Here is a 25,839-nt window from a genome sequence, read left to right on the forward strand (position 1 = left end):
CTGTCAAGCTCCTGAAGTTTGCAGATGACACCACTGTCATCAGCCTCATCCGATATGATGATGAGTCTGCATACAGAAGGGAGGTTTAACAGCTGGCTGTCTGGTGCAGTCAAAACAACCTTGAGCTGAACATGCTCAAAACGGTGGAAATGATTGTGGACTTTAGGAGGAACACCCCAACACTGACCCCCCTCACCATTCTAAACAGCACTGTGGCAGCAGTGGAGTCATTCAGGTTCCTGGGCACTACCATCTCACAGGACCTGAAGTGGGAGACACACATTGACTCCATTGCGAAAAAGGCCCAGCAGAGGTTGTACTTCCTTCGCCAGTTGAGGAAGTTCAATCTGCCACAGGCGCTGCTGATACAGTTCTACTCAGTGGTCATCGAGTCTGTCCTCTGCACTTCAATAACTATCTGGTTTGGTTCAGCTACAAAATCAGACATCAGAAGACTACAAAGGACAGTTCGGACTGCTGAGAGGATTATTGGTTGCCCCCCCCCCCAAGAACTATACACTTCCAGAGTGAGGAAAAAGGCTGGAAAAATCACTCTGGACCCCACTCACCCTGCCCACTACCTTTTTGAACTGTTGCCTTCTGGCCGACGCTTCAGAGCTCTGAGCACCAGAACCGTCAGGCACAGGAACAGTTTTTTCCCTCAGGCTATCCATCTCATGAACAGTTAAAACTGCCCCTTTGAGCAATAATTAATGTGCCATACACAGCTTAGTCTTTTTATATTATCCAACACATCCTACCTCTTCTGCCATTACATTCCCTTGCACTGTACATAACCGATTTGTATTTAGATTTGCACTACATATGTTTATGTGTGTGTGTATGTACTGTATGTATATGTATGTATATATATTCATATATGTGTATATGTGTATATATGTGTATATGTATGTATATGTATGTATGTGTGTATGTATGTATGTATATATATATACACACACACACATATATATATATATATATATATTGTCTATTGTGCATTCTATATATACTTTTTTCTTTTCAATATTTATCTATTTTTTATTCAATTTTAATTATTTTTTAAAAGTCTTGTTGCTGTTTTTGTATTGTTGTGTACTGGAAGCTCCTGTTACCAAGACAAATTCCTTGTATGTGTAAGCATACTTGGCAATAAAGCTCATTCACATGCGCTTGAAATGTCACTTCCGTCAGCTGTTAAACGCCGAATGCTTCTGTTTAGTAAAAACCTTTAAGTGTTCCATTTGGGACAACACTACACTTTGAAAATTCATACACTGCATGGCTGAGTGCATAGTATATTTTGTAAGTGCATTGTTTGGGACACAGATTAACCCTTTAAGAGTTTTAGTTAGTTGTTCAAGTAATGACGAGGTCAGTAGAAAACAGTCCTCCACAAGGGATTTTAACGCCGTTTGTCACTGACAGATAACACATTGAAAGAGACATTGAATGTCACCCTCACACCCTGGAGGAAGTGATATCATACACAACAGAGAGAGGCTCTTTCCAGAATATCATTTAAATACATGTGCCATGTTTCACAGGGCATACTGCTCACCTGCAGTAACATGTTACCATTCTGGCAATGGGTTATGCTTTTAACAGTTTTTTTTTCTGCTTGATTTATGAATTCATCCATGTGAACAGCAATTACTTCCAGCTGGTGTTCACCATCTAGCATCCTGAGAGGGGTGTGGTCAGTGAAGGCCAAAGTCAGTGAGGGATGTGGGGCTAAAGTAACATGGAAAAATGGACTCACAGTGGCTATGTTTGGAATAGAATACTAGCTTACTGCTTCCTGACTACTTCACATATAGTGTACATGCTGTCGACTGTGTTTTGTGAAACATAATGCATTATTCAACAATCAAGTCAAGTGAGGGGCCTGGGTAGCTCAGCGAGTATTGACGCTGACTATAACCCCTGGAGTAATGAGTTCGAATCCAGGGTGTGCTGAGTGACTCCAACCAGGTCTCCTAAGCAACCAAATTGGCCCGGTTGCTAGGGAGGGAAGAGTCACATGGGGTAACCTCCTCATGGTCGCGGATTGCAGAGAGTAGCATGAATCTCCACATGCTATGAGTCTCCGCAGTGTCATGCACAGTGAGCCACGTGATAAGAGGCATGGATTGACTGTATCAGAAGCAGAGGCAACTGAGACTTCTCTCCACCACCCAGATTGAGGTGAGTAACCTTGCCACCATGAGGATGTAGTAAGTAGTGGGAATTGGGCATGCCAAAATTGGGGGGGGGGGAAAGGGAGGGGGAAAAAAAGTCAAGTCATTTTTATTTGTATAGCACTTTTCACAGCACACATAGTTTCGAAGCAGCTTTACAGAAAATCAAGCTTTAACAGAAAATTAAGCTGTAATATCTGTAGTGTCTTAAAATAAACATTTCAAACAGCAGTAGTCCTATGCTACATGCTTGTAGGCCTATAGACCTTATTCACAGTAGCACCATCTTTGATTTTTAATGGGAATGACAACAAGGCTGTGAGGGATAGACTTGCCATCTCTTCAATTGGCTGTACTGTAGTTTAAAGTGTTTTGGATCATTCTGCGGACAAAACATTGATAAAATATCTGTCCAAGAACATTCAATATACAAAGAACTCCAGACAACATGAGTTGTGGAAAATCAGATGTGATCTACAATCTTTATATAGCTTTATATCGTTTGTGCCATTGAAGAGATGGTAGTCTTTTCCTCACAGCCTTGTTGTCATTCCCATTAAAAATCAAAGATGGCGCTAGTGTGGATAAGGTCTATTGTTGTCATATGAGCGAGTGACTTCAGGCTGTCATGGTATTATATCTCTGCAGGATTAGCTATAAATAACAAAAAAGTAAATTACAATTACAAGGAAATTGGTACTTTAATTCACCAAAGTAGCATTCAACTGATCACAAAGTATAGTCAGTACATTACTGATGTAAAAAACAGCACCATCATTATTTGAAAAAAATCAATTTTGATCAAATCTAGACAGGCCCCATTTCCAGCAGCCATCACTCCAACACCTTATCCTTGAGTAATCATGCTAAATTGCTAATTTGGTACTAGAAAATCACTTGCCATTATATCAAACACAGCTGAAAGCTATTTGGTTCATTAAATGAAGCTTAGCATTGTCTTTGTATTTGTTTTTGAGTTGCCACAGTATGCAATAGACTGGCATGTCTTAAGGTCAATATTAGGTCAAAAATGGCAAAAAAGAAACAGCTTTCTCTAGAAACTCATCAGTCAATCATTGTTCTGAGGAATGAAGGCTATATAATGCTTGAAATTGGCAAAATAAATAAATAAATAAAGGTGTACACTACAGTCTTCAGAGACAAAGGACAACTGGCTCTAACAAGGACAGAAAGAGATGTGGAAGGCCCAGATATAACTAAGTACAACAGAGTCTCTAGTTTGAGAAATAGACGCCTCACATGTCCTCAGCTGACAGCTTCATTGAATTCTACCAGCTCAACACCAGTTTCATGTACAACAGTAAAGAGAAGACTCAGGGGTGCAGGCCTTATGGGAAGAATAGCAAAGAAAAGGCAACTTTTGAAACAGAAAAACAAAAAGAAAAGGTTAGAGTGGGCAAAGAAACACAGACGTTGGACAACAGATAATTGGAAGAGAGTGTTATGGATCTTAACCCCATTGAGCTTTTGTGGGATCAGCTAGACTGTAAGGTGTGTGAGAAGTGCCCGACAAGACAGCCACATCTATGGCAAGTGCTACAGGAAGTGTAGGGTGAAATGTCACCTGAGTATCTGGACAAACTGACAGCTAGAATGCCAAGGATCTGCAAAAATGTCATTGCTGCACGTGGAGGATTTTTTGATGAGAACTCTTTGAAGTAGTTTAAGAAGTTCTGAAAAATGTATTCAAATTGTAATAGTACTTTTTCACGTTATTAATGTCCTGACTATATATTGTGATCAGTTGAATGCCACTGAATAAAAGTACCAATTTCTTTCAATAAGAGCAAAATCTGTGCATTATTCCAAACTTTTGGCCACCAAAAAATATATATATATATATATACAGCTTTGGAAAAAATTAAGAGACCATTGCAAAATTATCAGTTTCTCTGGATTTACTATTTATAGGTATGTGTTTGAATTTGTGTTCAAATTAATATTAATATATGTTCAATTAATTTTAAAATATGTCTATTATACAGTATATATATATATATATAGAGAGAGAGAGAGAGAGAGAGAGAGAGAGAGAGAGAGAGAGAGAGAGAGAGAGAGAGAGAGCGCTCTGGAAAAAGTTAAGAGACCACTGCAAAATTATCAGTTTCTTGGATTTACTATTTATAGGTATGTGTTTGAGTAAAATGAACATTTCTGTTTTATTCTATAAAGTACTAACAACATTTACTTTACAATAATAAAAATATTGTCATTTAGAGCATTTATTTGCAGAAAATTGCATCTGGACAAAGTAACAAAAAAGATGCAGTGTTTTCAAACCTCGAATGATGCAAAGAAAACAAGTTCATATACATTTTTTTAATGAATACCAGTCTTTCACATTGCTGTTGTGACTTTATGCCACTCCTGGCGCGGAAATTCATGCAGCTTGGCTTGGTTTGATGGCTTGTGGTTGGGAGGATTACTTTTGAAATGTATTCCACTACAGATTACAGAATACAAGCTGTAAAATGTAATTTGTAACGTATTCCGTTAGATTACTCAAGGTCAGTAACGAATTCTAAATACTTTGGATTACTTCTTCAGCACTGGTAGATTTTTTCACTTGTTTTGACTATACTGCCAGTACAGTAAGACAAAATAAACATATTAAAAATACATTCTCTGAAAAACCAAAATATCTTATGCTGTGTTGTTTCTAAAACAAGATTAATCAAATTGTTCTTGTTTTAAGGATTTTTAGATATTTTTACATTAAAACAATATGAAAATTATTATCAAGAATAAGATTTTTGCTCTAGTATCAAAGGTCTTACTAGAAAAAAGAAATTATGATCTAACGTGAATTTTCTTGATAACAAAATATGATCGTGCCTGGTAACGTGCATGTAAAATGGCTAGAAATAGCATTTTAGCTTACCGTAAAGCTGACAATTTACACAAGGTTTATTTCTATTTCTTCTGCTCCAAAATTACTTCAAACGTACTTCTCTGTCTGCTCGTATGAATGTAACACTTCATAAGAAAGTGTCTCACTGCTGTTCAAATGCACTTTGGATCGTATCATTTATATGTATACATTATTCCATCTGAAAGGACTAAATATTAAATGAAACAAATGACAATAAAATAATTAGTAAACAGTAATCTGTTCAGTAATCTAAATACTTTTTGAATGTATCTGTATTCTAACTACCAATAATTAAAATTGTAACTGTAGTGGAATACAGTTACTTATACTTTGTATTTTAAATACGTATTCCCATTACATGTATTTTGTTACTCCCCAACCCTGCTTGTGGCCACCCATCTTCCTCTTGATCACATTCAAGAGGTTTTCAAAGGGGTTCTGGTCTAGAGATTGGGCTGGCCATGACAGGGTCTTGATCCGGTGGTCCTCCATCCACACCTTGATTGACCTGGCTGTGTGGCATCGAGCATTATCCTGCTAGAAAAACCAATCCTCAGAGTTGGGGAACATTGTCAGAGCAGAAAGAAGCACGTTTTCTTTCAGGATAACCTTGTATGTGGCTTGATTCATGCGTCCTTCACAAAGACGAATCTGCCCAATTCCAGCCTTGCTGAAACACCCCCAGATCATCACTCAAACCAGTCCGTCTGGCACTAACAATCATCCATGCTATTATCTAATCAGCCAGTCATGTGGCAGAAGTGCAGTGCATAAAATCATGTAGATACAGGTCAGGAGCTTCAGTTAATGTTCACATCAACCATCAGAATGGGGAAAAAAAATGTGATCTCAGTGATTTGGAGCGTGGCATGATTGTTGGTGCTAGATGGGCTGGTTTGAGTATTTCTGTAACTGTTGATCTCCTGGGATTTTCACGCACAACAGTCTCTAGAATTTACTCTGAATGGTGCCAAAAACACAAAACATCCGGTGAGGGGCAATTCTGCAGATGGAAACGCCTTGTTGATGAGAGAGGTCAACAGAGAATATATATATATATATATATATATATATATATATATATATATATATATATATATATATACATATATTTATATATATATACATATATATCTGTGTGTGTTTAAATAATAAGTTTGAGATGCAAATGGAACGATCCTTTGATAGGTTTCCTCCTGTGATTTTCGTCAGATGGTATAGTCCGTTTAAAGAGCCGCTCAGAGTCTCTGCATGCTCTGAATTCCCTCCACGAGAACGCGCGGCGGAAAGGACCAGTGAAGCACGCCGTGTTTGTTTTGTCAGAGAGAAAAATAAACCGAGAGAGAGAGAGAGAGACTTTGGAGGTCACTCATACCCTTAGTCAGTATGGGACTCTAAACAGTCATACTCGCCTGGTGGGTTTCTGTGCTTATAAAAGAAAGGAAAATAGACAGAATGTGGTTTTAGTGTCCTTATGATGCAGCTGCCAGTATGACACACTCCGTGGGTTCCGTGGGTTCTCCCCGCAGGCGAAGATCCGGAGAATGATGGACGAGAATAATCAGCTCGCGCAGCGGACCGATGGCGCGATCCAGTGCGCGAGTCAGGAGGTTGCGAACCAGCGCGCGGAGCTGACAGCCACCGGTCACAGACTGGCGGAACTTTGCGAGCTGGAAGAACCGGGCGAACCGCAGGAACATCATCAGCAGCTGCAGCAACAACAAAACAACCACGGTAAAGAACCGCACCTGTGACCGCTCACAACATTTACCTGTGTGACCTTCGAGTGAATGGACATAACACAAGCTCTCTCTCTCTCTCTCTCTCTCTCTCCACACACACACACACACACACACACACAGTTTTGGTTTTAAGGTGCGTTAGCATGACAAATATTTGTACATTTGTATTGCCAAAGCATATACAGTTTAGATGAGAATGATACAAGGGTAGAGCAAAAGTACAATTGGACATATTATGTTTAGTGAAGGAGACAGACACTCTCTCTGTCTTTCATTGAGAGAAAGGGAGTATGAATGGACCTGGTGTGGGTCTCTTCTGTCAAACTCTCTCTGTCTCATACCCTCTGTGTCCTCTGGTTTCCTTCATATTTCAGAACTGTTTCAATACAGTTTTTCCAAGTGTGTTTTTGTGTTAAAGTGTGTCTGTTTCACAACAGAATGCTGTTTGAGTGTTTATTTCATTATGAGAGAAAGAGGGTGTTTTGTGTTTCTATTCATCAGCATATGTTTTAGAACTTTTCCTTGTTTAAACAGAAATCCACAATAGAAACTGTTACTGAGAACAGAGTAATGCAACCGAACAGAGGTCATGTTTCAGGAAACGACCTTTCATTTAATTTTCCATTAGTACTGTCAGACTAAGTATACTGCACTAGAAGAATATGCCCTGTTCTCCTGCTGTAGGCATTGATTGTTTGGTCAGTGTTCTGATTGTCTCAAAGCTGTTTGGTGTAGCCTGGGATGCAGTTTTTCAGGCTTGGTTTTGAATCTCTTGGGTTTTCAGAGGGAATCAATGTTTCAGATGCACTGCCCCTCCCTTAAGCATAATCCACCTGCACTCTCGTGGTGGAGTGGACAACCTGGGCCAATTTGGGCCATACCATTTAAAGCTTTTTATCCAGAGCAACCTACTATACACCAATCCATTGGTTGTTGATTTGATTGTGAAAATATGGGCATTGCAGTGGAATGGAGGCAGATCTGAATGCGAGTTTTCGGTGGACACACACACACCCCTACCACTGTGCTGCTCGAGTCAGAGCCGATTACCGGTGAAATTGAGCAGGGATCTCAACACATTTATGATCAAACTGACAAGTGAGGAAAAGATAACCATATTTTAACGTTTTGAATCACAATACACTGAATATAAAACAATTACTCGTGCTGTGCATCTTAAGATAATGGCATTCAAAAATATAAACAAACTCCAGAGGCATCTGAAGCGTATTCATTAGTGATCACCTCAGCAATTCAGGCGTGAAATGTCTCGAACACATTCGTGAATTCGCCTCATTCAAAATGTCAATTCATGTCAGCTGACACATAACCAAGGAAGTTTGGGTTAAGGAACGATAGTTTTGAAGGATGAACAGATGAAAATACACCTTGCCATCTTCACCAACATGCAGTTGATGATTCGTTCAACTCAATGCAAGGTTGTGGTATTTATAAGAAAGTGGCAGGGTTTAAGCGGACTAAATGATTGGAGAAGTCCTGCATACGTCACCAGAGAAAAGTCTGTGGTTTCACCAGAAGATCAAGATATTACATTTTGATTAAAGATTACGAGGTCAATAAATAAATAAATAAAACATATGCATGCATGGATGAATCGTTCACAATAAGATCAATAACATGCATTTAAAAAAAAGATAGGGTGAATTTTCATTTCATGCTGACTTTAAGGGCACAATGGTGATGAATAAGGAATGTGTTTTTAATAATTGCTCAGTTTCAGATAACTGCTGAAGCATTGGATGTGCCCTCAAGTAAAAATGAAGTTTTGTTACACCACACATTCATACACACATGCACCCATTAATTTACACTTTTGTTCTTACATAATTACATACAGAATGGGTTGGTCTGTTTGTGTATATATGGATGAAGAACCCTCTCTGTTGTTTGAATGTGAAGTGTCTAACTTTTGCACCACTACTGTCACCAGACACAATTGCATAGATAATGACTGTTTTCAATTTCAAACAGGTTTTCTGAATAATAATCTGTCATTTATTGGTTGGACAAACAGATAGTCCTGCCACTGTTGCTGAATGTTTAGCCAATGTTGGTGTTTTGGGATTAGGGTTGGGAACCATTCATATTTTGAAATGTTAATTTAAAAAAAAAATAATTCCGGAATCGTATGATTTTCATGACTTTCGGTTCCATTAATGGTTCTTGAACGTTCATTTTCCCAATGATGCGGATGGAACACCGTACTAAAATACTCTAGCAGAATTTCCTTCCACGCTATTCAGCGACAGTGCTGAATCTTTGCTAAATCTACTCCGTGAAACTACTGTCGTACTACTGTCTCCCTAAGATGAATCTTTTATGTTGTATTCTTCCTCTTTTTGTATGTCACTTTGGATAAAAGGGTCTGCCAAATGAATAAATTTAAATGTAAATGACTCTAATGAGCCGGTTCTTTAGCATCTACAGCATGACCAGTGTAGTGTGTTTCCTGAACAAATGACTCTTATGAGCCTGTTCTTTTTAGTGAATCGGGCAGTGCAGTTAGTGACTGGTTGTTCATATGACAATGTGTAGTTGAAGATAGGCTTACGCATTACGAATTTTGTTGTAATGTGTGGAACTTTATATAAAAAATGTTTTTTCAATGAAATATGTTAGCACGTTTTGTTTGGTCAGTGGGACCGTTAAAGAATCGGAATTGTTAAGTAGAATGGGAACCGGGATAAAAAAAACAGAACAAAGTTGAAAGCACCACAAAGCCACAGTCTTTACACTTTCTGGTGTAAGCCAAGCCACACAAATGGCTTGGTAATTTTTGCAAATTGTACTTGGATAGGGGAAGGTATTTTTACATTGAAAACATTACACAATTCACGTTTAACTTAGACACACACACTTAACCATACATAAAGCAATTATTCAACAAAATGTGTGAACAGAAGGCACTAATCTTTCTATTCTTCATCATTTCACAGTAGAAATTTGCCTCATGACTACAGAGCTCAGATGAATTCTGACAGTCACTGTGATGCTCATGCCCGCAGCGCTCTCTCTCATTTCATTTAGCACTCACAGAGCTCAGCAGATTGTGATCTTGTGTTTAACATCCCACACCCACTTCACCTCTCATTGCGCTGCCTTGGGCTTGAGTTGCCATGTCACTGAATGCAATCTCCCCTTTCATATTGTCTTTTTATTGTAATTTTTCAGACTGACCAAGCTGTTCTATCAGCTAATCAGGGGCTTTGTTAACACTTGTGTAATTTAGCAACATGTCAAAATGCAGCAAGTGTGGATTCACAAAGTAAAAACTAATCAAGATGGAAACTCACAGACACATAAACACTCTCTGTCAGTGTAGATGTGAACAGTGCTAATTTATCTCTTAGAAGAGAGAGCAGCAGTGCAGATGGCGTTACCAAGACATGCTGCTAATGAATGAGACACTAAATGCATACAAATAAATGCAAACATGCAGTTTTGTCTGCTCATAGTATCATTGCCCACTAATGGCATGTCTCTGTATTAATTAGGGCTTGCTAGGTGACAAGAAAAATTCTAAATGAGACAGAATTATGTGGAAGTATTTTACAGTATTTTGATGAAAGACGATTAAATGTTTAAAAAGATGATTTATGTTTATAGTGAGTTTATAGAAGGTTTTTCCCACTATGTGTAATCTACCTTAACCGACATTTGCTTGCAGGCAAATATGATGTTGATGTTTCTAAATTGCCTCTGTGGCTTGGCTAGGTAATTGTAAGCTGTTGGCTGCCATGCACGTACAAGAGATCAGTTATTTCTGTTTATGAGAATTACTGTATATTTATGCATATAGATTTGAGAACAATGAACATGAGGTCATTAGTTTTGATGCATATAGTCATACAAACACCTGACCTTCCCCACTAAAATCTTTACCAAATAAGCTATTGCTCGAGTAATTATTGTTTTCGTTCCAGTGTTTTGAGGCAGGATACAAACAGACAATTTGCTCTATACAGGTGAGTTTGTGTTAAGCTTAGATTATGTCATTGGGGCTGTTCAAGTTCGAATTCCCAATCTGTCTGTATCTAGGAAGCAGAGTGCATTGCTAGGCAATCTTCTCTCATTATGACATCATAAAGGAGAGGACTGATAATGCAGCTAAAAGCTTTTCTCCCTCTCTCCACATACTCTCACACACATACTCCAGTTGATCAATGCTTTTAGTTTATCCCAGTGACATTAATGAGCTATTAAGGGGGTCATTAACTTTTTAGATTTCGATTATGTTGCCTTGTATAAACTTAGTTATATGTTCATAAGTGTGTTTGTTCATGTGCTGGTGTTTATCTATTATTAAAATGTACAATGTATCTAGCTGTTTATTTCACAGCGGGAGTGCATTAAAAAGACAGGTGTTATGTGTGTGTTAGCAGTAGCAAACCAAGATGGTGCTGTAAGCTGTCCTGATCCTGATCCCTGAGAAGTGTAAACTGCCTCATTTAAATGCAAGGTAGAAGATGAAATTTTTGACATTTATCCAGATCAAGCAGCTGGACTGAAGCAGTCAAGTGTAGCCACACACAGCTCTGTTCACTTATAAAACCATTTCCACACTCTGATCAAAGAGATCACCATAATTTAAGATGTAAGGCTTTTAATGGCACTAAAACAGCATTAAACATCAGGCTAAATCACTATCATCAAGTTAGAGACTGTTCCTTTATTAGTTTAAATGTAATATTCATCAGACATCATATGAGCATGATGTGCTCTCAACTAATCCATGCTACCTCTTAAGTTCTTATCCTGTATTATTCTCTCACTTTATTTTATTCGTCTTGATTTGCTTTACGTCCCGATTGTGCTGACTGACTGTTTTACCTGACCCATGATTCTGGCTCCCTCATATCTTTCAGATGATGCCGACTAACTTTTTTACTTCCCTATTAATACTGACATGTGCTGTATTCTTTTAAATAAAGCTGATTCTTTTGAATGGCCGATAAACTTAAGTGGCCATTCCACTTAGTATAAATTCCAAACTCTACTTACGGCCTTGCCAATGTATAGTGCACATTTTCTGTCTTCAAATATTCAGTTGTAAACTTGACTAAAGTTGGCCGTTTAAAGAACTACTCATTATTCTTTGCTACAGGTGCAATGTCAAAATGACCACACCGGAAGCCAACATATTGCTACTGAATGTTTCAGTACCCTGACATCGACCCCATTTTGCAGAGTTACTGACCAGCGGCATCTCCCCTCAGACATATTTGGGTCAATTCAAATGTGTTTACCTATTCCTGTGGTGTAACTGATAGTGTGTTGCATCAGCAGCCACCAGAAACCAGGAAGTAATCGCGCTTGCATAATCAATGATGAGTGCGATTTGGAGCTTCGCTTTCACTTCACTAAGATACATTTTTTTACTCCACTGACGGTTATGATTAGGGTTGGGGTATGTGTTTGAGGGTAGAGTTAATAAAATATGCATTCTTCTTCACTGTATTACATTATTTACAAGTAAAAACTCGCTTTTGGCACCACTTAGTGGACACTACATGCGGAACTACACCCACACATGCCCACACAGTCAAAAACACTTTCTGCTGCAGTCACTGGGGGCAGTGGTTAATTTTGGTAAGCACAGGCCAAGCTTAGCAGAAGAAATTTCAACCTATAGCCTTCTACATAGCGAGTAAATCACACGCATACGTGACCAAATTTCACATTATGTGACTAAAATATGAATTTTATTAGCCAATGGTGAGTAAAAATTCAGGTTTTATTCCTCAGAGCTTGAGTTGTGTAGTAGCGAAGAAGAACTTGAGCACCGCAGTCATTTTACTGAATAAGAAGGCGGCGATTAGAAAGCTGAATATCGTCTTTTACGCGTGTTGTGTCTCGTGAGTGCGCCCTGAAGGAAATTGACCTTATTTGGCTGCAGTGGGTCCGGATCTGTCATGATCGTGCTCGCGCTGTCTTCATCACTTTCGTTGAGACTCGGAATGTCACTGACATTGTATTTAGTGACGTCAACTGTGATTTTGGTTAAACTGTTCCACGGATTGTTCATTCTCAAAATTCTCAGTTTTAAAGCAAGCATACAGGCCAGTTACATGCCTGTTGGAAAAAGGTAAAAAGAAGCTTGTAGATTTGATTTGAGAATGTGTTCAATAAATATTTCTACAAACTAGTCAATACACAATATACAAGTAAAAGTTTCCTTTTGCTTCGTTCAGTGTATTTTGTAAACAAAGACGAGACCCAGGCACCCCATTTGAATTTCATGTCTCTTTTAATATCCTTTCTGTTATATATAGTCAGATGGTGATCAAAAAGATAAAAATAAACATTATTTCTAATCATACGTTGCACGGATGAGGGAAAAACGGCCATGCATTTCTTTCTCTTTAATGTGCTCTGTACTCACTCAACCATAGTCTTGCTGACGGAGCTTATCTCTTAAAAAGACAGTACCAATTTACCGCTTGTTATACATGTCAATGTAAACTCAATGTAAATCGTCTACCTGTTTTGTCCAGCATCTTCACAAGGTCCTTTGCTGTTGTTCTGGGATTGATCTGCACTTTTTGCACCAAACTACGCTCATCTCTAGGAGACAGAATGTGTCTCCTTACTGAGCAGTATGATGGCTGTTGCTCCCAGTGATGAACCAGATTTGTGGAGGTCCAGAATTTGTTTTTCTGAGGTCTTGGCTGATTTCTTTTGATTTTCCCATGATGTCAAGCAAAGAGGCACTGAGTTTGAAGATAGGCCTTAAAATACATCCACAGATACACCTCCAGTTCAGTACACCTCCTATCAGAAGCTAATTGTCTTATGGCTTGACATCATTTTCTGGAATTTTCCAAGCTGCTTAAAAGCACAGTTAACATAGTGTATGTAAAATTCTGACCCACTGGAATTGTGATCAAGTCAATTAACAGTGAAACAATCTGTCTGTAAACAATTGTTGGAAAAAGTACTGCACACAGTAGATGTCCTAAATGACTTGCCAAATATTTTGCTAATATTAAATCTGTGGAGTGGTTAAAAAATGAGTTTTAATGACTTCAACCTAAGTGTATGTAAACTTCTAACTTCAACTGTGTGTATATATATATATATATATATATATATATATATATATATATATATATATATATTTTTAGGGATGCACCGATACCACTTTTTCTTTTCCGATACCAGTGTTGTTGTTTTTTTGCATAATCAGTTTAGAATATCTTTACATTATTGTGTGGAACTAATTGGGAGTACTCTTTAATATGTAAAGAAACACAAACCTCTAACTACACATTATTTCAATATAAATGTATAGCTTATTAAAAATTTATTAATTTATTTTTTTGGAACCCATTCAACTTAAATATTATTATAATTTGTAAACAAATGATAATAGTAATATATCTCAATCGTGCACCTTTTCACAGATGTCTCTCTCTCTCTTTCTTCCTCACTGCAGTCACAGTGCTCACTCTCCCCTGTATTCTGATTACACGCACCTGCATATCATTAGTGGCTAATCAAGGACTGCATATATATTCCGCTTTCACACACACTCTTTGTCTGTTTCTCATCGATAGTATCTCTGAGATTTTACACCATTTGACTATGTCAGACGTACCTGTGTCTTCATTATTGCCTGCAAGTATCATAAGACTGTTGTGAGTTATCTGTTCATCATGTCTATATCCTGTTTGTATATTACTCACATGCAGTTTGCTACTCTGCTCAACTGGATTTACTCACAATGTTTACATCACTGTTTCAATCATCTGTTCAATAAACCCTGCCCTGCATATATCTCTGCCTCCGTGACGCCTTTAACTTATAAACCCTCATGCTTTTATTTTGACATTCTGAACTCTCCAGGAATTCCTGTATGTGTCTGTTTATAGGAAAGTTCACAGTAGTTTAATTCGTTTCTTATTCAAATTCTGGTAAAAATGCACCTCTGGTGCCATTCTAAATATATATTATAAGTGAACCAAACTATTGAGCATCTGCATCTGAGATGTTGTTCGTGAGTAGTGCTCAAATATTGTGCATTGCTGTGAAAGCTAAAAATAGGCGTGTGTGTGTGTGTGTGTGTGTGTGTGTGTGTGTAAACAGAGCAACGCCATTCAATAACGTGCTGGAGCTGCGCGTGCATTTTATATATTTACTTATAAAACACAGTCTTTTGTGATTCACAGAGCTATTGCACGTCTTCAAGTGGCTTTGAATAAAACGCACGAGTCATATGAACTACTTGTGTTTTAATGGTTCTTTTATGTCAATTTTTGATCTTAACAGTAATGAATATGACCAACAAACAGTATCAGATTTGGATCAGGCTCATCGGACTGATACCCGATCTGTTTAAAAACGTCAGTATCGGAGCCGATACCGATCCAGGTATCAGATCGGTGCATCCCTAATATATATGTATATATTCAACAAGTAGGTCAACCCTCTACGGACACGTTGGAGAATTAATCTCCATCAGCTAGTAAATTTTTTTTTTACTCGCCAGATTCTGACAAGATGTAAGTGTAATGCAACTGAAAACTAAAAAGATATGAAGAAAACCGAGAAGGGGGTTATATATTGATTATATATATATATATATATATATGATGATGCCCCCTCAACGTGTCCGTAGAGGGTTGACCTACTCTTACAGATTTCTCTGTGTGGCGATGTTTAAGATTCAGAATTAGGGCGCTTACACATTAGAGTTTACAGTGTGTTTGAGAACGCTGCGAATCCTTTGATTTCAATGGTGACGTTGTATTGCAAGAACATAGAAAGTGTCACTGCTTCATGCAACCAAAAGTTGAGAAAATTTCAACTTTCACTGCAATGCACTCTGACGTAGGCATCTTTTGACCAACAAGAATTTCAGACCGATGGGTCCAGTTGTATTTAATCTAATCTAAATCTAATTGACCTGGCTCTTTTCACACACTCAAAACAGATCTTAAACATTTCGATCTGTCAAATGGTCTGTCAGAGCTTTCCTTAGTGTGTAAGCACCCTTATTCTACTGAGATGAAGTAAAGTACAGCTTTTGAGTACTTTTGTCAGTGTGTTTAGTACCACATTTCTCTCTTTCTTGACCTCTTTTTATTTCTTTCCTTTCTCTCTCAAACCTCAGTATACTCTTTCCCAGTCTCTTTCTCTCTTTCTTTTTCACAAATACACTCAACTAGTGTTCGACCAATATGTTTTTTTTAATGGCCGATACCAATATCCAGAGAGCAGTGTGGCCGATAGGCTGATATAATATCACAAAATTTAATATAGTAAATAACATACATAAAAAAAGGTAATAAACTCTGATTTAGCACTATATTTACAAAAAAATTTTACTTTGTAAATAAGAATCTTTAAAAAAAGATTATATTTTAAGTGGCAGATTGCAGATTCTTCTGATTTCTGTTCAGTCATCCAATTTTATAAATTTATTTGCACAAAGAAATTGCTAATATATTAGGAAGAAGGAAATAATGTGCACATTAGCAATCACATTTTCTCACAAAAGACTGAATCAAATCATTTGTACATTCAACGCACAGTGAATATGACATTTACTCATAGCGCACATTAAGCATTTTTACTACGATGTTGCTCTCAAGCGCTCGTGCAGGTCCAGCAAGCAGAAAATTGTTTACATGCCCCAGATCACTTGCTTGGATTGTCACAGACTGACCATCATGGAACATTCATAAATCAGAGGAACTGAGTTTTCTGATATAGACTGATAGATGCTTCAGTTCAGAGGAAGATATTATATAAGTGCTCGACAGGATGGAAACGCTGGATTTTCATGAGGTCCGTAAATTACATCTGTTTAGCAAGATATCCGTGTGTTTGCAGACGGTATATGACAGAAGTTTTATTGATATTTGCCTTTTTATCTAGTCTGATAGAATACCTGCTTAGAGGAAGATTTGTGAGCACTCCACTGGATTCACTTAAGTTTTGAGGTTCGAGAATTACATCTTTTCAAATGAGATTTCCCTCATATTTGCAGACAGTATATTATAGAGGTTTTGTTGATATTTGCCTTTTTATCATTAGACAAGACATTAAAACTTACAGGGAACTGTTGAGGAGCACTTAAACATTAAGAGTCTGTCGAGGCTCTGATGTGCGGGCCGTTTAAATGAGACTGTATCTGTTATTGTAGTAACATAATGGCATGTAACAACAATATGAACTGTGATTGGTTGTTTATATATCTCAGACGGCTCCTTCACGTGCAAGCGGGTGATTCTCTGCACGGCCTTTAGAAACAAATCAGCCAAATGGGAAAATGTATCGGCCGATGCCGATAATTCAAAAAAATTAAGAATATTGGCCGATTTATCGGCCTCTGCGATAAATCGGTCGACCACTTCTCTCAGCCACATCTGTCTGATCTCTGCCTGTGGTCTCAGTCTGGATGAGTGAGCATGTGTTAATGTGTGAGTGACTGTGTTCAGATCATAATAAATGGTTGTGAAGGGGCAGTCTGTACAACCTTTGCACTGCATAGCTTAAAAATTCTCAATGAACTCACTTCACTCATGTGCCACACACACACACACACACACACACACTTCAGGGAGTGCCACCAGCTCTGTTAGTGTGGAAGATCTAGAGGAGCTGACAGGATAGTTTTTTCCACTGACACTCACTCGCTTTTTTTAATTCTGTTGGGTGATAAAAATGAAAAAGTGAGTAGCTAATTTTGTCAAAGATAATAGATTTGTTGTCATGCATGCTGTCACAGTTTCTGACCCGCTGAGTATGCAAGCTTTCCTTTTCGTCATATGATCTGATCAGCCAAATTTGAACATGCTGCATTTTCTGCCATATTTAACCATTGTGGCTCCAGAATCAAACAGCAGTCTGTGATTGGATATTCAACACTTATCAGTTACACTATTATCACAGAGTATACAGTTGAGAATGTTTGTTGCATATTAATATATGTAGCATAGGAAGTTAGGCTTAGTTTGGTTTTGTGAGTCTGTGCATTGAATATGGATTTTCTCTGTGAAATTTAGAGATTCTAGATTTCTCAAGAATACCATCAAATGGATGGATCCTTTTAAACATTTTTTGTGTTTAGGATTTAAGTTTGTGTGTGCTTGCCAGTAGTCACCATAATGTTAAACACAGATGGCGAGAGCGAGCTTATATCTGTTTACCGTTTGGCATCAAAATGACTGGATGGGGTTACCAGCCAAGGAGAGAGGGAGAGCGTGTGTATTTTGCTATTTACAGCACCCAGAGATGATAAGCCACTCTGAAATAAGCCCTCCTTACCAGTGAGGTGTAAAAGGTTAGTCTATAGGCAAAGAGGACATTTTTGGAAAGGGTTTTATATGTGCTTTGGATAACAGACTTTATACTCTGCAGTGACTGAGAAGTGATTAAACAATTAGGCTTTAATTAAAGCCAGTTTTGACTTGTATTTTCCAATATTCAGGCTGGTAATCAGAAGGGCATTTATCATTGCTGTACCATCTGGTCATTAATTTGTTTAGGATTCAAAACGGATAACGCTCTGCACATACATACTTTCTGATCAAGGAGAATACCTGGGCTGGCATGATTGTGACATTAAAAGCTGGGAGTAGGGTAAAAAATAGGATAAAGATAAAGGCTTCATTAAAATGACTGGTGGTCTTTCTGCACTTCAAAATCAGCAAAGCATTCAAATTCAAAGCATAGCAGAATATTTCAGCAGCATGTTCAAGGTCTGAAGACACTGTGAGAGCAACATTGATCGTTTGTCATTCAGGGAATGTACAAGGCCACATGACAGCTTTTAACAGATCTCTCTATAACTGTTATTACCTTGTTTGTGTTCCTTGAACATCTCCTTCAGTGGGATTAATTGGTTGCTTATGGCATTGCCAATCTTTTCTTATTATTTTGCATTAAAACTCAAAGTTTCGAGAGTCTCTTGAGCAGTGCACTCTGATTTAACCATCACACATATGGTTAGAAATGAATTTGTTTTCCCTTACTTATTGCAGTTACTGCATTACTGCATTCATTTGTCCCAGGCTAAAGTTATTTTGTTCAAGTGCCTCTCAACTTTCAATGTTCATCTGTGTTGTTGTTCTGTTCAAGTAGATACAGAAATAACAAAATTATTTTTACTGAAGAATTCACGTAAATTTCAGCTTTTAAACCCTCTGGTACAAGAGCCTTTTTCTACATAAATTTAGGGCAGTTTGATGCCCCTCTCACTAAAAGAGGCAAGTTTGGGCACCGTTGCCTGTCTTTAAAGCCACAATGATGTTCTGGTGAGGGCTAAACCATTATGTGTGTCATGGTGGGCAAACTGTTAATGGAAAAACCTCACTACAGTCAAACTAATTGGTTCCCGTGGCGACGGGATGCTCTTGAGTTACCAGTAATCTGAATTTATGTGCTTAATATGATGCCTTTTCTACAACAAGAATGCTAGAAAAATCTTCAAAGGAAGTCGTATTCTCTATTTAAATTTTGTTGTGTTTGACAGACTCCCTGAAGTTTTGGCAAAGACATTTTCCACCACTGCTGCATTTTCTTTTTCTTGGTTTGACATGTCCCTCCCCCTCAATATCTTTTATCTTGCTTCTGTCTGTCTGCATGGGAAACTACACTTTTCATGCATCCATTTATCACCAATCTGTTAAACTAAAAGTGTGTGTGTGTGTGTGTGTGTGTGTGTGTGTGTGTGTGTGTGTGTGTGTGTGTGTGTGTGTGTGTGTGTGTGTGTGAGAGAGAGAGAGAGAGAGAGAGAGAGCAAGAATGAGACAAAGAGAAAGACAGGGTGATAGATCTGTTTCAGTTTAAATGAGTGCATCTTATTTGAGACATATCCTCTCAGACACCTGTGTCACCTCACCGTCTGACACCTGTGTCACCTCACTCTCTGTTTGTGTTTTAGGTAATTACTTTGTAGATGCTAGATAGAATATAGATGAACAATGTTTATATTGCTCAACAATCGTTTCTACTGTTCCAGCGAAAGGATGGGGAAGGGCAGAAGAAGGAACGAGAAAAGAGGAAACTAAATGTCTTGGCACTTAGCACTTTAGTGATTTTATGTCACACATGATCATGAAATCAATATTCTTCAAGTGCATCTGTGTGTACATGTGTGTATTTGTGAGTGTTTTGAGTCACTGACAGCTGTAGTATCTTATCCTACTCATCAGAAGGATTTTGCTCTTTGACACTTGGCAGTCAGTCACTGCTAAAAATAAAATTATGAGTGACGTGAATAGAGAACAAAACTGAAAACTTCTTACATCTCTTAGAGATGCTTTGATTGTTTTGATATTTATTTTAAACTTGACCTTTTAATTTAGATTTTTTTCCCATTAGTTTTCACCCATGACTGTTAGTTTTGTCAGTGTTTTCTTGTTTTAGTTTTTCAGTATAATACATTTTTGTTTTAGTTTTGTTTAATTTAATAGATTTACAGATATTATTCAAATCTTTTTTACACTGTTAAATTTCTTAGGGCTGTCTAGTGTTATCATTATCTGGTGGCATTTTCATGTTTAATTAATGTAGATTGAAAAGGTTTTTTGACTGTGCCAAAAGCTAAAAAAAAAAAAAAAAAAAAAAAAAAAAAAATCTATTTTAGATAGACTCATTGTAATAACACTGCTTGGAGAGCAACTGGTGAGTGACAGAAAGTGTATTTCCCCCTACAGAACAAATCTGTTAAATTGTTCTTAAAGATTATGCAGATTTTAATTAGTTAGAGAGATTTTCTAAGCATTGAAATCTATCCTGAAGGCGTTATAACAAGCATCCAGTGGCTGAGCCTCTGTGCTGTGTGTTAAATGCTTCCAGCTCATTCTGCAGAAAGTGGTATGATATTTCAGCCGGATCTGAGTTACAATTCACTGCTGCTTATACCAGAGGTCATGATTTGAGCTATAGACATTTGTTTGTGTTGTTATTGTTCACTAATATAATGACGTGTATGTGTTTTTCTCTTTCAGATGCACCAGTGCAAAGGCAGAAAGCTTTGACTGAGCTTAGTCAAAAAGGTGACATTGTTATCCAGGATACTTCATTAGATAAAGGTAAGAATATTGCACACACCAAAAAAGCATGTAAAGAAGCCTGGATAGACACGGGCAGGCTCAAGCGCACTCTCGCACACATAAAACACACCACTGACTAGTGGAATGAAAATGAGTGTGTGCACGTCAGATTGAAACTCAGAGTGATCTATGAGGCTTCGCCTGAGAGATGGAGAGGGGGGAATTTTCCTAAGCTGGGAGATAAAACAATAAAACAACACACACTCTGTTCTCAGCCTCAAACAGCACCCCCGTTGATTATTCACAGACCGTCTGGTGCAAGTCTTGCTCAAAAAAAGGGCAAGAGCTTTCTTAAAAAAATAAGCATTGATGGGTTTACATGATTCATGTAAATTCTGGAAGGTGCACATGTTTTTATATGTGAGTCCATTCACATAAACCACAACCACCAATTGCGTAGGGCCCCGGACATCAGGGTGGCCCCGGTCGGAAAGCTGTGCAAAATGCTCAAGGGGTGACGCGTTGTTCTGTGCTCAAACGCGGATACACTGTTTTCAGCTGTCTCAGAGCGGTTCATGTGCATTGTAAAGACAAAGTGCTACAGGTGCACCCATGCATGCAATTCCAAACATTTGAAGCCGCTTAAAATCTAAAAACGCGACACAGTATCACAGAAATAGAAGTGGTGTCAGCGTTTCAACAGATTTTGTAATGAGGAACATGATGAACAATATACACTGACACTGCAGTACATTTTCAGCTGTCAAAATACTGTATAAGCTTCAGTTGAAGCACAACAGAAATATATTACTGTTGTATAAAACAAATTATCAAAATAATAATAATAATAGTAATAATTCAGTGTTATAATAATAAACTGAACTGGACAACAATAAATTAATAAATAAACATACATAAATGTTAGGTTATTAAAATAGCACTAACAACTTGGTTCCTAAATACAGTAAGTGAAGTTGTTGTTTTTGCACACCCTATTCACAAAAAACTAAATTGATAGTATATTTTGTAAATATTGCTTTTTTACTACTGTATTGGTACATGTAAATTATATTTATTTTAGTATAAATTACATACCATTCTTCCTTGCGTTCAATTTGTGGAAAAACTGTGGAAAACATGCATTCATTATCTTTTTTTTATTTTGTTTTGTTTTTTCTCCTCTTTTCTCCCCAATTTGGAATGCCCAATTCCCAACGCACCTCATGGTGGCGTAGTGACATCAGTCCTCGCATCTTATCACGTGGCTTGTTGTACGCATTACTGCGGAGACGTAGCGCGTGTTGAGGCTTCACGCTGTTCTCTGCGGCATCCACGCACAACTCACCACGCGCCCCACCGAGAGCGAGAACCACACATTATAGCGACCACGAGGAGCTTACCCCATGTAACTTTACCCTCCCTTGCAACCTGGCCAATTTGGTTGCTTAGGAGACCTGGCTGGAGTCACTCAGCATGCCCTGGATTCGAACTTGCGACTCCAGGGGTGGTAGTCAGCGTCAATGCTCGCTGAGCTACCCAGGCCCTCTGCATTCATTATCCTTAAGTAAATGTTTATATCGTTAAACATTTTGAATGCACTTGGCTGTTAGGATAAATTTAAAATTAGGATTTAAAATAACATTTACTTCTGAGCAAATGGCACAAATAATTATCAACATGAAACAAACTGTGTGTGTGTGTGTGTGTGTGTATATATATATGACAATTAGTAATAAAATTACAAATTAATATACAGTGTATAACAGTATAATTTTTGGAGCTATGTTACATCCAGCGCCATTGTATGGGGAAAGAGAAGCCCCTAGTTGGACGGTTGCTTGGGGCCTTGAAAATCGTAACCTTGCCCCTGAATTCACTGGGAATCAAAGTCATATTTAGGTAACAGTTTGCTACAATAAGTGCTTTGAGGAAGAACTAGTCACTGGATTTGCCCAAGTTTTGTGAGATTTTCTTGTAATTTCTTCATTATTGTTCACATTTGCCATTATTTGTATGACCTGCCAGTTTCTTGAGTGTCTGCCTTTTATTGTGAAATCAGCAATATCTAATTTACCCTCACCTATATATCACCCCTCCACATTGCTTTAAATGTTAGTCAGATGTCCTTTTCTGTCTAAAAATGTATTTACACAGAAATTACACATACAGGAATAATGTATTAATAGGGCTGTCAATCAGTTCAGGGCTCCAGACTGCGACTAAATTGGTTGAAATTGCGACAATCATTTAAAATGTAGTTGTCATTGGCAACAGTCGGGTTGTGTACTTTCATATGCGGTTTTGCTCAGATATAATTTTGTGAGTTTAATACATCTTTGTGTGAAAAGCACCACGAGACACCCTATTCTGTTGAGATGAGCTCGCTGCGTGCAACAATAAACACAGTGCAACCCATGATGTCCGATTCGTGAACAAATTACCGTGAACTGGGTCTTTTAAACGAATCACCCGAAAGGACTCTGGTTTGTACTCAGGAGCTCAGGTGAGCAGTTTGAATCGGTCACTTTCTCCATGAATCAGCCGTCAGTGGGATTGGTGTAGCACAATAAACTGCATGTTTCATTCAGTATGCACTCTTGTAGTCTCTGTGTCTGGGCCATCCGGTCACCATGAAAAAAAACTGGGATTTAAAAAAAAAAAAACATTAAATAAGGGGTGGGTAAAAATATCGATTTTCCATTGCATTGTGATCTTCAGTTGAACGCTCTCAGTATCGATTTGTAAATCCCAAGATCAATCTTTTACTCAATGCGCAACCCTCCACTACAATGAGAGAAAATCACTCACATTTGCAACCAAAGATACTTGTAAATATTACAAATTATGCAATTAAACAGTAAACATTTAACAAAACATTATATTTAATATATTATGTTTTTTTATTGATTTAATACATGGTTTTGTTCATTTAGTTCATCAAATCCAATCGAGAGCTTGTGAATTAGAATCAATTTGAATTGGGAAAGATACATTGTGTATATATATATATATATATTTATACACTACTGGTCAAAAGTTTTGAAACACTTAAATGTTTCTCATGATCTTAAAAATCTTTTGATCTGGCGTATGCTTAAATGTTTGAAATTAGTTTTGTAGACAAAAATATAATTGTGCCACCATATTAATTTATTTCATTATAAAACTAAAATTTAATAAAAAAATAAAATTAAAAAAAACATTTTTGAAATTGATGACTTGGACCAAATAATAAAGAAAAGCAGCCAATAAGTGCCCAACATAGATGGGAACTCCTTCAATACTGTTTAAAAAGCATCCCAGGGTGATACCTCAAGAAGTTGGTTGAGAAAATGTCTGCAGATTCTAGGCAAATGGTGACTACTTTGAAGATGCTAAAATATAACACAGTTTTGATTTATTTTGAATTTTGTTTAGTCACAACATAATTCCCATAATTCCATTTATGTTATTCCATAGTTTTGATGACTATACTATTATTCTAAAATGTGAAAAAAATTATAATAAAGAATAAGTGTTTCAAAGCTTTTGACCGGTAGAGTGTGTGTGTGTGTGTGTGTGTGTGTGTGTGTGTGTGTATATACAGTGCCTTGAAAAAGTATTCAGACCCCTGACCAATTATCTCATATTACTGAATTACAAATGGTGCAATGAAATTTCATTCTGTTTGATATTTTATTTTAAAACATTGGAACTCAAAATCAATTATTGTTAGGTGAGATTGGTTTTATGTTGGGAAATATTTCAAAACAAAAACTGAAATATCTTGCTTGCATAAGTATTCAACCCCTGTGCTGTTGAAGCTGCCAGATTACACAGATGAAAGAAATTGCAGAGGACACAATTACTTTACCATTGCATCCACCAGTGAATCATTAAAGTTGCAATCACATTTTCTGGATAAAAAAACCCATTGTTGAAGGATCATTGGTCAGGCTGTGAATCTGAAGGGAAAATTAAGACCAAAGAGCATTCCACAGAAGTTAGAAATAAAGTAATAAAAATGCATAGATTAGGGAAAGGGTACAAAATAATATCCAAATGTTTGGATATCCCAGTGAGCTCAGTTGGATCAATAATCAGGAAGTGGAAGCTGCACCACATCACCCAGGCACTGCCAAGAAAAGGCCGTCCCTCAAAACTCGGTGCTCTAACAAAAAGGAGACTTGTGAGAGAAGCCACAGAGAGGCCAACAATCACTTTGAAGGAGCTACAGAGTTCAGTGGCTGGGAGTGGAGTAATGGTGCACCAGTCAACCATATCAAGAGCACTGCATAACATAATAATAATAATTGTATTTATTTATCACACATTATACATTTGCACATATACAGTGAAATTCTTTTTTTTCACATATCCCAGCTAAGCTGTGGTCAGAGTGCAGGGTCAGCCATGATACGGCACCCCTGGAGCAGATAGGGTCAAGGGCCTTGCTCAAGGGCCCAACAGTGGCATCTTGGCGGTGCTGGGACTTGAACCCTGAACACCTGACCTTCTGATCAAGTAACCCAGAGCCTTAACCGCTGAGCCACCACTGCCCTGAAAGCACATCTGGAGTTTGCCAGAAAGCATGTGAGTGACCCAGCTGCGACGTGGGAGAAGGTTTTGTGGTCAGATGAGACCAAGATGGCGCTTTGAGATTTGGCCAAAAACCTCTATGTGTGGCGCAAACCTAACACTTCCTATGCCTCAAGACACACCATCCCTACAGTGAAGTATGGTTGTGGCAGCATCATGCTGTGGGGATGCTTCTCATCAGCAGGGACTGGGCATCTTGTTAGAATTGAAGGAAGAATGGATGGAGCAAAATATAGGGAAATACTGCAAGAGAACCTGCTTCAGTCCGCTAAAAAAACTGTGTTCACAGGTGTAATGTGTGTGTGTGTTGACAAACCATCCAGAGGGATCTGTAAAATTTAGACTGGTGATGAAAAGCAACACCGCTGCAAACAGGCGCATAGGTTTTGTATGTGTGTACATCAGTTTTGGTTTGTGTATGA

The 25,839-nt window shown here is 37.8% G+C and overlaps 1 protein-coding gene across 10 annotated transcripts in view; it reads left to right on the forward strand.

Moving 5' to 3' along the window:
- The first annotated feature begins 6,321 nt into the window (after window positions 1-6,321).
- The window catches only part of LOC127424404 (kazrin-A), a 47,617-nt gene continuing 28,099 nt past the window's right edge, over window positions 6,322-25,839 (forward strand). For 5 of the 10 annotated variants that reach the window (XM_051669580.1, XM_051669584.1, XM_051669585.1 and 2 more), the window contains exons 1-2: window positions 6,323-6,807; window positions 20,795-20,878. In XM_051669580.1, coding sequence (XP_051525540.1) covers window positions 6,618-6,807; window positions 20,795-20,878 — 274 coding nt within the window. In that variant the 5' untranslated portion in view covers window positions 6,323-6,617. Of the gene's footprint in view, window positions 6,808-17,430; window positions 17,513-20,794; window positions 20,879-25,839 lie in introns of those variants that run through there. The other 5 variants (XR_007894467.1, XM_051669581.1, XM_051669582.1 and 2 more) reach the window with 2 other exon arrangements.

This window comes from Myxocyprinus asiaticus, chromosome 33 (assembly GCF_019703515.2).
Source record: "Myxocyprinus asiaticus isolate MX2 ecotype Aquarium Trade chromosome 33, UBuf_Myxa_2, whole genome shotgun sequence".
Classification (NCBI taxonomy): Eukaryota; Metazoa; Chordata; class Actinopteri; order Cypriniformes; family Catostomidae; genus Myxocyprinus; species Myxocyprinus asiaticus.